We start from the raw sequence: 12,825 nt of genomic DNA, 5'->3' as shown, positions 1-12,825 counted from the left end.
TTTCTTCAGGCAGAGATTACTTTTTTCTTCAGCCTTGAGTCCATCTGAGCGTTCTGGTTCCAAAAATGCCTAATTGTGGGATTCCATTCCACTGATCCATGCTATGAGTCTCCTTCAAGGTCGAACACACCACGCTGACGAGTCCCAGAAGCCGCAGGTGGCCTGCGATTCTCAATCGCCTCCACCTTTCGGTTAAGCTCGTGAACCAGACGATTTCAAGTTTCCACAGCGAGGACCAGACCTTCACACTGACTCGGAAGCTTTTCCATGGCCGAAACTGCTCCCGCCGTCTTCTTCAAAATTCGATAAAACAGAGCCCCACCTATGCCAAAAAGCAGAGTCCCTGCTTTCATAATTCCAAATATGTAAACGTCTTCAACATCCTCCTGAGACAGGACTGAGAGACACATCATCTGCCACACTCCCCATGAATCCATGACGTACCCCACAGTGTGAGTCTGAGCTGGACATGCCAGTTCTCTAGGACCTTGTCGCTTTCTGGTTCTGTTACATATCCACGGCCTTGGGGAAGGGAGGGGTGAGGAAACAGTCAAAGCATCTTTGTTGTTTTCAAAACATTCCAGGAGGAGTTGAGATAAGTCCGGCATCAAGGCCACAGTTTGGGTCTGGCAGAACTCATGAATTGTTGTTTCTGCCTTTTTAAAGTCTCGCTGGTACATATCCTCTGATGGAACTCCAAAACAGCCGAATTGATCCTTTACTCCAAAAGTCGAGCTCACAGCTTCTCCAGATTATTCCCACCATTCATGAGTGCTGCCAGAAAGTTCACAGTCCTGATAACAGCTGCTCCAACTCCCTGTTGCAGCTTCCTACATTCAGTCTGAGCACTGTCGAGCTTCAACACATCCACACAAATTTGTAGACAATCCAAGATTTCACCAACCCAAACAGCAAAATAACCAGTTGTCATCGTGAATCCAATTTGTTTCCGTCGAGGTAAGAGAGTCCTCCTTACCCTGCCTCCTGTCGGGAGAAGTTGATCGATTTTGTTGAGAGACCAGCTGATCCTTCCAATTGAGAGGTTTGCAGGAAAAAAAAACAAAATTAGGTCATTTTAATGTTGATCTTTTCCTCAAATTAACATCTGATAAAACCTACGCTTCCCCCGGCGTGTCCGTGTAAATAGAGCCTAAGACCTTAGCTAAAATACAGAGTTTGGAGATTGGTGGATAATTGTTCAGTACAGTGAGGTCTCCTCCCTTCAATAATAGTAACACCAACACTGTTCTATTTTGTATAGGCTTCGCCCTTTAAAGCTGTCGCTAGTGGGTTTTATTGCGTCACGCGCAGCGCAGCACTGAAAACTTTAGTCCACGCCCACCTGCTGTGTGGGCCTCACCCCCGGTCCATATAAATTACGGTGAGACCAGGTAATCGACTCCCATTTTTCTTCAGTAAGCAACCAGCACTGTTTTTTACAAGAACAACGATGTCCAACACCAGCACCATCTGCCTGTGCTCGTCCTGCAAGACCGGCTACATGCTAAGTTTCGACTGGCATGACATATGTGAAGGATGCCTGGGTCCCCGCCACGCTGACCTCGCCTCCTCCTGACGTCTTTGTGACCTCCTCCCTCCTGAGGAAAGGCAGAAGCGAGCAGCCTTGTTCAAGGCTAACATCGCGGAGTGCCTCTCCGTGATGGGGGACTGTTCGCTGGACGACGCCATCGCCTTTTTTGATGCCGAGTCACTGAGCGAATCGGATGATTTTTCCAGAACAGGCGACGTCAGTAGCAGCTCCACTGCTCATTCCCTCCTGGAGAGTGTAGTGTTGGAACAGGGGGGGCCAAGCAGATGCTCAAACCCCCCCCCCCCCCCCCCGGGCCTTTCTGCATCAGTGAACACATTGCTCCCAGCTATCGGTGCCCTCCTCTCGGAACTGCCCGGCATAGTCCAGGAGGTGGCTGACACGAAGGGACTTTCCGTCCCTCTCCTCCCCCCACCCAGATCGGATGATCTAGCGGGAAGGTTTGGCTGCACCCTGGCTCGCCGCCCTGATCCCATCTGGCCTCGTTTCCCAGCAGTGACGTCCTACTGGAACGAGGCTGCAGCCGGACCTGGTAAGCTGAAGGCACCCGTCTCCACCTTTGCTCACATCACCAGAGTGGAGGGGTTTACTGAGTGGAACTTTCCTTCGGTACCCCCCCCCCCCCCCCCCCCCCACCCCCCCCCACCCCCTCCCCCACCTCTCCGCCCCGCCCCCCCTCGGCGGGTGGTGCGCCGGGGCGGGGAGCCCTACCTGCCCCCCCCCCCCCCCCCCCCCGGGAGCCAAGCCTGGTGGAAGCACTCGGAGCAAAAGTGTCCAGGTTGGACCAACGTCCTGTCCCTCCAGGGAGACACGACAAGAAGGTGACGTTGCTCTCCAATCGAGCCCATCAGTGTGCTTTCCAGGTGGCCGCAGTGAACAACAATGTCACCCTGCTGGCCTACAGCATCTCCAAAAGACTGGAGGACACAGACCTGCCTGAGGAGATGAGGAGCTCACTCTGCAAAGCGTCTGACGTCATCCTCAACCTGGGCGCCTCCTCTGCAGACTGCCTGTCTTGCATCGCTGCTTGGATGACAATGATCCAGAGGTCCACCTGGCTCTGACACTCACCCTTCTTGCCGGAGAAACTACAGAAAGACCTGCTGGAGGGCCCCATCACGACGGATGCACTGTTCGGGGCCAATTTCAAGGTCATGCTTGAAAAGTCAAAGAAGACGGAGGAGGTGTCGGAGACTGTGCACCACCTGATGAAGCTGCACCCCTCCTCCTACCCCCCGCCCACTGGAGAGATCGTCATGGCCAGAGGCAGCAGCAGAGACGTTCCACAGCTGCAGCAGTTTCCTCCTGCCCCGCTCCGCCACCAGCCCCTCCCGCCAGAGAACAGTCCTTCCCATCGCGGCAACCAGCGACTCAGCGTTTCCCCAGAGACCAGGAACTGGAGGCAACAAAATGTTTGTTGAAACAATTTAGTATCTCATGCTTCTCTGACACAGGAGCAGAGTCGACAAATAATTGTGGTGGCAGCAGGTCAGATGAGTGAGTGCTGCCATCAAGAGTTAAAAGTTTTCCAGAAGCTCTTAGGATTGTTTAGAATTTTGCTGATCAGAGATAGATAGCAGTTTCGTTTTACAGCTTTAATGGAAGCTGTACTGACGAAATTGTCAAAGCTGGTCCCTCCTGATAATAAATGAACTAAATGGTCAAAGCTTGTACTCTCCTTCAAACAACCAGCATGTTGGTGTCTTTTTGTCTCTCGTCCAGCTCCAGTACCTCTCTCCCATTCTATCTGTTCCCCCGTCTTTCTGTGGAGCGTTCTGGCCATGGCCATCACTCAGCTGAGGCTCATCTTCTTCATGGGGGCGATGAACAAGATGCTGGAGTTTCTGGTCACTCATGGAGATCCCCATCGTAAGCATGACAACATTTTGTCCAACAATTACAATTGTGTTCATTTTGACTCTGTGTTGCCATTTCTGACCGTAAACAAGGCTGAAATGAAACTGTTGCAAAAGATCTGTTTGATCCAATTCTTTGTGAACACTTCAAGGAACTTGCACTTCCTGTTGTCTCTTTCAGCTTCAGAAGAGCTGCAGACAGAGGTGGAGGAACAAGGTACCTGTCAGAATGACCCATAGTTACAACCTCCAGAATCAAGGCCCGGTCCACACACTAACAGAACCAAGGCCGGGTCCACACACTAACAGAACCAAGGCCCGGTCCACACACCAAGGCCCATTCCACACACACACACAGCGTTACAGTGCACATGCTAAGATTTGTTGATGGTTTGAGCCATGTGTTCTCAAAAACGGTTCCAGAGAATCAACCAAACAAAACATCTCCAAACAGCTTCAAGAGTGAGGAAATTCTTCAACAACACTTTGGTGTTCTCATGTGGACAGCTTAAAACCATCCATTCAATTCAGTTTATTTATATAGCACCAAATCACAACAAAGTTGTCTCAGGGCACTTTACAGAAACATTCACATACATAGAAAAGAAAATTAGTAAAGTTCTCTATCTAAGAAATCCAGCAGACAAGTTGAATCTTGACTTTGTTGCAGTCTCCCATCCTGAGCAATCACAGTGGCAACAGTGGAAAGAAAAACTCCCTTTTAACAGGAAGAAACCTCCAGCAGAACCAGGCTCAGGACAAGCGGCCATCTGCTTTGACCGGCTGGTTTGAGAGGACAGGAAGGAGAGACAGACGAACACAGAATGGTAGGTCCAGATATAGGTCCAGATATAGGTCCAGGTCCAGATATAGGTCCAGGTGTCCCTGAAAAACAAAAACATGTTGAGGATAGAAAAAATAATTACAAATACAAAACAGGTTGAGCAGAGTAAATAGACAGGAGCAGAGTGAAAAGTGTGGTTAGTTTGTCCTCCAGCAGTCTAAGCCTATAGCAGCATAACTAAGGGACAGCTCAGGAAACCCAAGCTGACCCTAACTATAGGATTTAGCAAAAAGGAAAGTCTTAAGCCTAGTTTTAAAGCTGGATAATGTGTCAGCCTCACGGACAGAGATTGGAAATTGGTTCCACAAGAGAGGAGCCTGAAAACTGAAAGATCTGCCTCCCATTCTGTTTTTGGAAACTCTAGGAACCACAAGTAAACCTGCAGCCTGAGAGGGAAGTGCTCTGTTAGGAAAATATGGAACAATAAGATCTGTAATATAAGATGGAGCCAGGTTGTTGAGAGCTTTGTAGGTTAGAAGTAAGATTTTGAATTCAATTCTGGATTTGACAGGGAGCCAATGGAGAGAAACTAAAACTGGAGAGAGATGATCTCTCCCAGTAACTCCAGTTAAGACTCTGGCAGCAGCATTTTGGATCAACTGAAGACATTTTAAAGAAGTATTTGGACACCCAGATAATAAACCATTGCAATAGTCCAGTCTAGACGTGACAAATGCATGGACCAGTTTTTCTGCATAATTTTTAGATCAGATGTTTCTAATTTTAGTGATATTACGCAGGTGGAAGAAGGCAGTTCTAGTAACATCTATCCATCCATCCATCATCCATCCAGCCATTCATCCACACTTCCATCAATCATCCATCCATCTATCATCATCCATCAACCATCCATCCATCCATCCATCCATCCTTCATCCATTCATCATCATCCATCCATCTATCATCATCCATCATCCATCCATCCATCCATCCTTTCATCATGATCATGATCATCATCAACATCAACACATACATACATACAGTACATACATCATTAAGCTTCATGTGGAAAACCTAGTAAAGAAACTGAAAGTTAAACTGGGTTTCTTTTTCAGAAACAGATCCTGTCTAACTCTGAATGTTAGGAAACACCTTGTATCAGTGACTTTCCTTCCCTCCATTGATTACGGTGACATTATTTACAGGCCTTTCTAAAAAAATTAGCATATTGTGATAAAGGTCATTATTTTCCATAATGTAATGATAAAAATGAAACTTTCATATATTTCAGATTCATTGCACACCAACTGAAATATTTCAGGTCTTCAATTGTTTTAATACTGATGATTATGGCATACAGCTCATGAAAACCCAAAATGCCTGTCCCAAAAAATTAGCATATTTCATCCCATCAATGAAAGACAAGTGTTTTTAATACAAAAAAACGCCACCCTTCAAATAATCATGTTCAGTTATGCACTCAATACTTGGTCGGGAATCCTTTTGCATGAATGACTGCTTCAATGCAGCGTGGCATGGAGGCAATCAGCCTGTGGCACTGCTGAGGTGTTATGGAGGCCCAGGATGCTTCGATAGCGGCCTTAAGCTCATCCAGAGTGTTGGGTCTTGCGTCTCTCAACTTTCTCTTCACAATATCCCACAGGTTCTCTATGGGGTTCAGGTCAGGAGAGTTGGCAGGCCAATTGAGCACAGTAATACCATGGTCAGTAAACCATTTACCAGTGGTTTTGGCACTGTGAGCAGGTGCCAGGTCGTGCTGAAAAATGAAATCTTCATCTCCATAAAGCTTTTCAGCAGATGGAAGCATGAAGTGCTCCAAAATCTCCTGATAGCTAGCTGCATTGACCCTGCCCTTGATAAAACACAGTGGACCAACACCAGCAGATGACATGGCACCCCAGACCATCACTGACTGTGGGTGCTTCACACTGGACTTCTGGCATTTTGGCATTTCCTTCTCCCCAGTCTTCCTCCAGACTCTGGCACCTTGATTTCTGAATGACATGCAAAATTTGCTTTCATCCGAAAAAAGTACTTTGGACCACTGAGCAACAGTCCAGTGCTGCTTCTCTGTAGCCCAGGTCAGGCGCTTCTGCCGCTGTTTCTGGTTCAAAAGTGGCTTGACCTGGGGAATGCAGCACCTGTAGCCCATTTCCTGCACACGCCTGTGCACGGTGGCTCTGGATGTTTCTACTCCAGACTCAGTCCACTGCTTCCGCAGGTCCCCCAAGGTCTGGAATCGGCCCTTCTCCACAATCCTCCTCAGGGTCCGGTCACCTCTTCTCGTTGTGCAGCGTTTTCTGCCACACTTTTCCCTTCCCACAGACTTCCCACTGAGGTGCCTTGATACAGCACTCTGGGAACAGCCTATTCCTTCAGCAATTTCTTTCTGTGTCTTACCCTCTTGCTTGAGGGTGTCAATGATGGCCTTCTGGACAGCAGTCAGGTCGGCAGTCTTACCCATGATTGCGGTTTTGAGTAATGAACAAGGCTGGGAGTTTTTAAAAGCCTCAGGAATCTTTTGCAGGTGTTTAGAGTTACGTCGTTGATTCAGATGGTTAGGTTAATAGCTTGTTTAGAGAACCTTTTCATGATATGCTAATTTTTTGGGACAGGCATTTTGGGTTTTCATGAGCTGTATGCCATAATCATCAGTATTAAAACAATTAAAGACCTGAAATATTTCAGTTGGTGTGCAATGAATCTGAAATATATGAAAGTTTCATTTTTATCATTACATTATGGAAAATAATGACCTTTATCACAATATGCTAATTTTTCGAGAAGGACCTGTACATGAACGCTCCTACAAGAACCCTGTAGATGTTGAATGCTGTCTATCACGGTGCACTAAGATTCATAACTGGTTGTAACTACCATACCCACCACTGCACCCAGTATTCACTGGTTAACTGGTCATCATTAACTTCACACAGACTCTCCCACTGGTACATTTTCATCTTTAAGTCACTTCTTGGTCTGCTGCCTTCATACATCTTCTCCTACATGTCTCTGCGTGAGTGCAGCTACAGCGTGCGCTCTCAGGACATTATTCATTCATTCAACCTTTATTTAGACAGATAAGTCACATGGAGCCTAAATGACTCATTTACAAGTGAGATCTGCTTAGACAGACAAAAAGTAGTGAAACTGGACACATGTAGGAATTGGAGGCGACAAAATTCCTATCAGACTTTTTCTTCTTGGCAGAGAAGAAAAACTCTGATATTAAAAAACACCTCGCACAAACAAGCACATAGTGACATAGACATGCCGCAGAAGAGGCGAGACGATTATTACATGCAGTGTTCCCTCAGTGAGGACTGAACTAGGCAAAATGACCTTCTCCTACTCCACTCCTGTTTCCTGGGATATTTTGCAAAAAGATCTGAAGCTCTCGACCTTGACCTCTCTAAGTGGTTTAAAACATCTGATAAGTTCCTGCAAGAACCAACGCTGACATGTTCCTGTTTTTATTTTTCTACATCACCTTATAATCTAGCTGTTTTTTGTTACTATTCCTCTTGATTTTCCTTTTGGTTGCTATTTTGTTCCAATTTATTTTAAAAAAAAGAAGTCAAGTCAAGTCAAGTCAACTTTATTTATAGAGCACATTTAAAACAGAACCTGTTATCAAAGTGATTAACAACAACAACAACAACAATCAATGAGTAAATTAAAGAGAAAAAAAAATATATACATATATGTACAATACACTAATAATAATAACTGAACAATTAATAAAAAGCATTTAAAACATAGGGTCACAGATTAAAAAACACTAGATCAATTTACACCGTGTGAAATGCCTGCAAGAACAGATGTGTTTTTAGCAGGGATTTGAAGTGAGGAAGGGAGGTGGCCTGCCTGATGTTGAGGGCAGGTTGTTCCAGAGTTTGGGGCCCATTACTGAAAAAGCCCGATCTCCTCTGAGCTTCAGTCTTGTTTTTGGAACAGCCAAAAGCAGCTGATCAGATGATCTCAGGGCCCGAGAGGGAACGTAAGGTTCCAGAAGCTCAGAGAGGTAAAGGGGTGCGAGGCCATTTAAGCATTTGAAAGTCAACAGAAGAATTTTAAAGACTATCCTCGTACAAACAGGGAGCCAGTGAAGGGAGGACAGAACTGGAGTAATATGTTCAGACCTACGAGTTCCGGTTAAAAGCCGAGCAGCAGCATTCTGGACGAGCTGAAGACGTGAGATGGAGGCCTGGCTGATCCCAGTATACAGTGCATTGCAATAGTCTAATCGGGTTGTGAAAAGGCGTGGACTAGTTTCTCAAGGTCGGGTCTGGACAACACTGGCTTGAGCTTAGCTACCTGTCTGTGTAGGAAGAAGCTTTTCTGCAGAACATAGTTGAGCTGTTTGTCAAACTTGAAGTCAGAGTCTAAAACCATCCTGAGATTTTTACCAGACTGCTTCAGATATGGCTGAAGAGTGTCCAGGTTGACAGAATCAGTGGTGGCAGTTGAGCTAGGGCTAAAGACAATGACTTCGGTCTTCTCATTGTTAAAACTTACAAAATTTGAAGCCATCCAGGCCTTAATGTTGTCCAGACATTTTAACAGAGGGTGAATGGAGCAAACAATTGCTGGTTTCACAGGCAGGTATATCTGGCAGTCATCAGCATAGCAATGGAATGAAAGACCATGTTTCCCCTGGATGGACTCCAGTGGGAGCAAATAAAGTGAGAACAGAAGGGGTCCAAGAATCGAACCCTGAGGGACCCCACAAGAAAGAGGTAATGAGGCCGATATATTATTACCAACCTTGACACAGAAACTCCTGCCACTCAGGTATGAGCGGAACCATTCTAATGCAGCACCTGTGACCCCAACCCACTGTTCCAGCCGTGATATAAGGATACTGTGGTCAACAGTATCAAAAGCAGCAGTAAGGTCCAGGAGCACAAGTACCACAAATTGACCGGAATCGTTTGATATCATAATATCGTTACAAACCCTTACTAATGCTGTTTCAGTGCTGTGGAGTTGCTTAAAACCAGATTTAAAATTCTTGAAGATTCTGTTCTCATTCAAAAACTTGTTTAATTGAATGAAAACTATTTTCTCCAGGATTTTGGACAGGAAGGGAAGTTTTGAGATTGGTCTGAAATTTGAGCAAGTCGAAGGGTCAATTCCAGGTTTCTTAATTAACGGATGAACTACTGCATGTTTGAAAACATCAGGAACCACACTTGTCACAATACTACTATTTACAGTAGTAAGAACAGAGGGTCCAATCGTGGGTAGAACTTGTTTGAAAAACGACGCAGGAATGGGGTCAGCAGGGGAACCGGAGGGTTTCATCTGACCAACGACTTTGTTTAGAAATGGGAGTGAAATGGGTTCAAACTGTTTGAAGACAGCTGACAAGGGACAAAGACAGAGGGGTCAGTTGTGGACTGGGGGATGGATGACTTAATCAACTCTACCTTATCAGCAAAGTATCTGGTAAAGTCGTTGCAGATGTCAACGGAGACCTCCATGCTGGCAGACCGAGTCACGTTTAAAATGGAATTTACGGTATTAAAAAGAACACGGGGACTATGACTGTTTGACGCAATGATTTGGGAGAAGTATTTGTTCTTTTCAGATTTAACAATGCTCTGATAATCTTTCAAACACGTTTTTAACATAATAAAAGAAACCTGTAATTTGTCCTTTTTCCACTTGCGTTCAGCTCTCCTGCATAGATGTTTGGCTGCTCGAGTGGTCGCGTTCAACCAGGGGTGTGGTGCCCGCTTTGGTCGCCTGATTTTTAGCGGGGCCACGAGGTCTAAAATCTTAGAGCAGGTTGCATCATGCCTACTGAGCAGCTCCTGCGTACTAATACAGGCAGAGGTTTCAGGGACTGAAGCAGCATTGGTAAGGAATGCAGAGGAAAAAAGAGCAGCGGTTGAAGAGTTAAATATCTGACAACTCTTGGCTGGAGCAGGGGATTTAGACTCATGAATAACAGAGGCTTCGAATGAAATGGATTTGTGATTTGAAACAATAGCATCCCCAATTTCCAGATTAACCACAGATAGTCCATGAGACAGAACTAAATCAAGTGTATGGCCCTGTTGATGAGTTGGACAAACAACATTTTGCACAAAGTTGAAAGATTGTATCAGATTTAGAAACTCCTGCACCAAAGGCTGTTCAGAGCAGCAAACATGTACATTAAAGTCTCCCAAAATCAAGATCCTGTCGTAATTGAGCAGTATTCCAGTCAAAAAGTCAGAAAATTCACTTATGAAGTTTTTGTTGTACGAGGGTGGTCTGTAGATCAGGCTGCACAGTGTCGGGTTGGAGCGGCCCAGTTCAAAACACAGCAGTTCAAAACTCTGAAAAGCTACAGCCTTTAGCTGCCTGCAGTTCCAGAGCTTTTTAAAAACTGTTAATAATCCACCACCCCTACCAGAAGTCCTTGGAGCATTAAAAAAGGCACAATCCACCGGCAAAAGTTCAGAAAAAACACTTAACTCACCAGGGACGAGCCAGGTCTCTGTAACAAACATGAAGTCCAGTCCATTGGAGCAGAAAAAGTTGTTTAAGATAAAAGTTTTATTTGTCAGTGACCTCACATTCAGCAGAGCAATCTTTGTAGGACCAGTAGCTGAAGGAAAAGCTGAGCACGGAGCACAGATCAGCTGTTTCAGATTTTTGGAGTTTGAACCGTGCCTCCTAGGACCAGAGACGCCGCAGCTGTATGCGAGCCCGTGGCGCAAGCCAGTCTCGACTATGGGGATCAGGCAGGACCCAGCAGGATCAGTGAAGCACCCAGACAGGTGAATATCCAGCAGATGGTCGGCAGGAGATGATGCAGCAGACAGTCCAGAGTTGCTTAAGTTCCATTGGAGACGACTAAAACTGCTGCGGCCGCATGGCTGCGCGCGTGCCCGCTGCGCATACCAGGCCCGGGCACCTGAAGCAGGCTGGAGTTGAGTGGGTCAGCAAAGCATCCGAATGGACAGTCTAACGTCTGATGGTCAGCAGCAGATGACGAAGCAGCGGAGAGCTTGATGCTGGCTTTAATCCTCACGAGACGGCTGGCATGTCTTCCACGGCGCCTGGAGCGATGTTTTCGGGTGGGCAGAAATGCCACGCGCTTCAGGTAAACAGGGACATCAACAAGCAGAGGGGATGGGGTCCAGAGCCCCGATCAAAGTGGTCGAACAAGGCGGGGTTTGCAGTAGATAACTGTATATCCTGATGCATGCTCAATAATCCAGGTAGAAAAATCTAAAAAAGTTAAATCTGGTCCTCTGGACATTCAAAAAAACAAAACAAAGCAAATCAACAAAAAAATGTAGAACGGTTTCGTCTCTCATCCGAGAGACTTCCTCAGTCTGAGGAGCTGTATTCAGCTCAGTCTCTTAAATAGCACCGTCTCAGGGTGGATCAACCAGTTTTGCTGCTGACAACCAAAACCAGCTGATCAAATGCTCAAGAAGGACCATCAGCATAACAATGGATCATTAGCACACTGATGGCTGTTTACTGTTCACAGAGGGCTGAGTGATACTAGCAATCACAGCATTGTAAGAGGGGGACAGTTGAACACGTAGGCCTCTACCCCTGTTTAATGATGGACGATTTCTTTTCACAAATATGGCCTCCTTTACTCCTCTCTCAAACCATCGTTCCTCTCTGTCCAGGATGTGAACATCTTCATCCCTGAAAGAGTGACCGCTGGCCTGGAGATGAGTGTAGACCGCAGAGTCCTGGCCTGATGATGTTGATCTTCTGTGCTGGGCCATCCTTTTGGCCAGTGGCTGTTTTGTTTCCCCGATGTAAGACTGATCACAGCCCTCCTGACACTGAACAGCATACACAACATTGCTCTGTTTGTGCCGGGGGACTAGATCTTTGGGATGAACCAGTCTCTGCCGTAATGTATTTTGGGGTTTAAAAGCCACTGGGACGTTATGTTTAGAAAATAAACGTCTCAGTTTCTCTGATACTCCCTCAACATATGGAATGACCACTGGTCTGGGTCTGGGTTCCTCCTTTTCACCTGTTGGCTGACTGGAGTCCTGTTTGGGTTTCTTCTCTGCTTTCAGGAAGGCCCAGTTAGGATATCCACATTGCTCTAGAGCCTGTCTTGTGTGGGATTTCTCCTTCTGCCTGGCTCCTGAGCTAGTGGGGACGCTGTCTGCTCTGTGATACAGAGTCCTGATGACTCCTAACTTGTGCTCCAAAGGGTGATGGGAGTCAAACTGCAAATACTGGTCTGTGTGTGTGGGTTTGTGGTACACCTCAGTTTGCAAATGTCCTCTATCAGAGACTGAGACCTCACAGTCCAAGAAAGCCAACCTGCCATTTTTTACATCTTCTCGTGTGAACTTGATGTATTTATCCACAGAGTTGATGTGGTCAGTAAAATGTTGGACTTCCTGAGATTTGATTTTAACCCAGGTGTCGTCAACATACCTGAACCAATGACTTGGTGGTGTCCCTGAAAAGGACGTCAAGGCTCTCTTTTCTACCTCCTCCATGTACAGGTTGGCAACAATAGGAGAAACTGGAGACCCCATAGCACACCCATGTTTCTGCCTATAATATTGCTCCCCATATGTGAAGTAGGTTGACTGCAGGCACAGTTTCAAGAGTTGACACAGTTGTTCTGT

General features: G+C 46.1%; 1 protein-coding gene across 1 annotated transcript in view; it reads left to right on the top strand.

Annotated features, from left to right (window-relative positions):
• Window positions 1-12,825, top strand: part of LOC119422990 (large neutral amino acids transporter small subunit 3-like) — a 122,059-nt gene that overhangs the window by 67,845 nt on the left and 41,389 nt on the right. Inside the window, exons 9-11 of the mRNA XM_037690400.1 lie at window positions 149-191; window positions 3,278-3,418; window positions 3,587-3,622. Of these exons, the coding sequence (XP_037546328.1) occupies window positions 149-191; window positions 3,278-3,418; window positions 3,587-3,622 (220 nt within the window). The remainder of the gene's footprint in view (window positions 1-148; window positions 192-3,277; window positions 3,419-3,586; window positions 3,623-12,825) is intronic.

The sequence above is a fragment of the Nematolebias whitei genome, chromosome 16, assembly GCF_014905685.2.
Source record: "Nematolebias whitei isolate Nwh7 chromosome 16, NemWhi1, whole genome shotgun sequence".
Lineage (NCBI taxonomy): Eukaryota > Metazoa > Chordata > Actinopteri > Cyprinodontiformes > Rivulidae > Nematolebias > Nematolebias whitei.
This window is presented reverse-complemented; position numbering and strand designations above follow the sequence as displayed.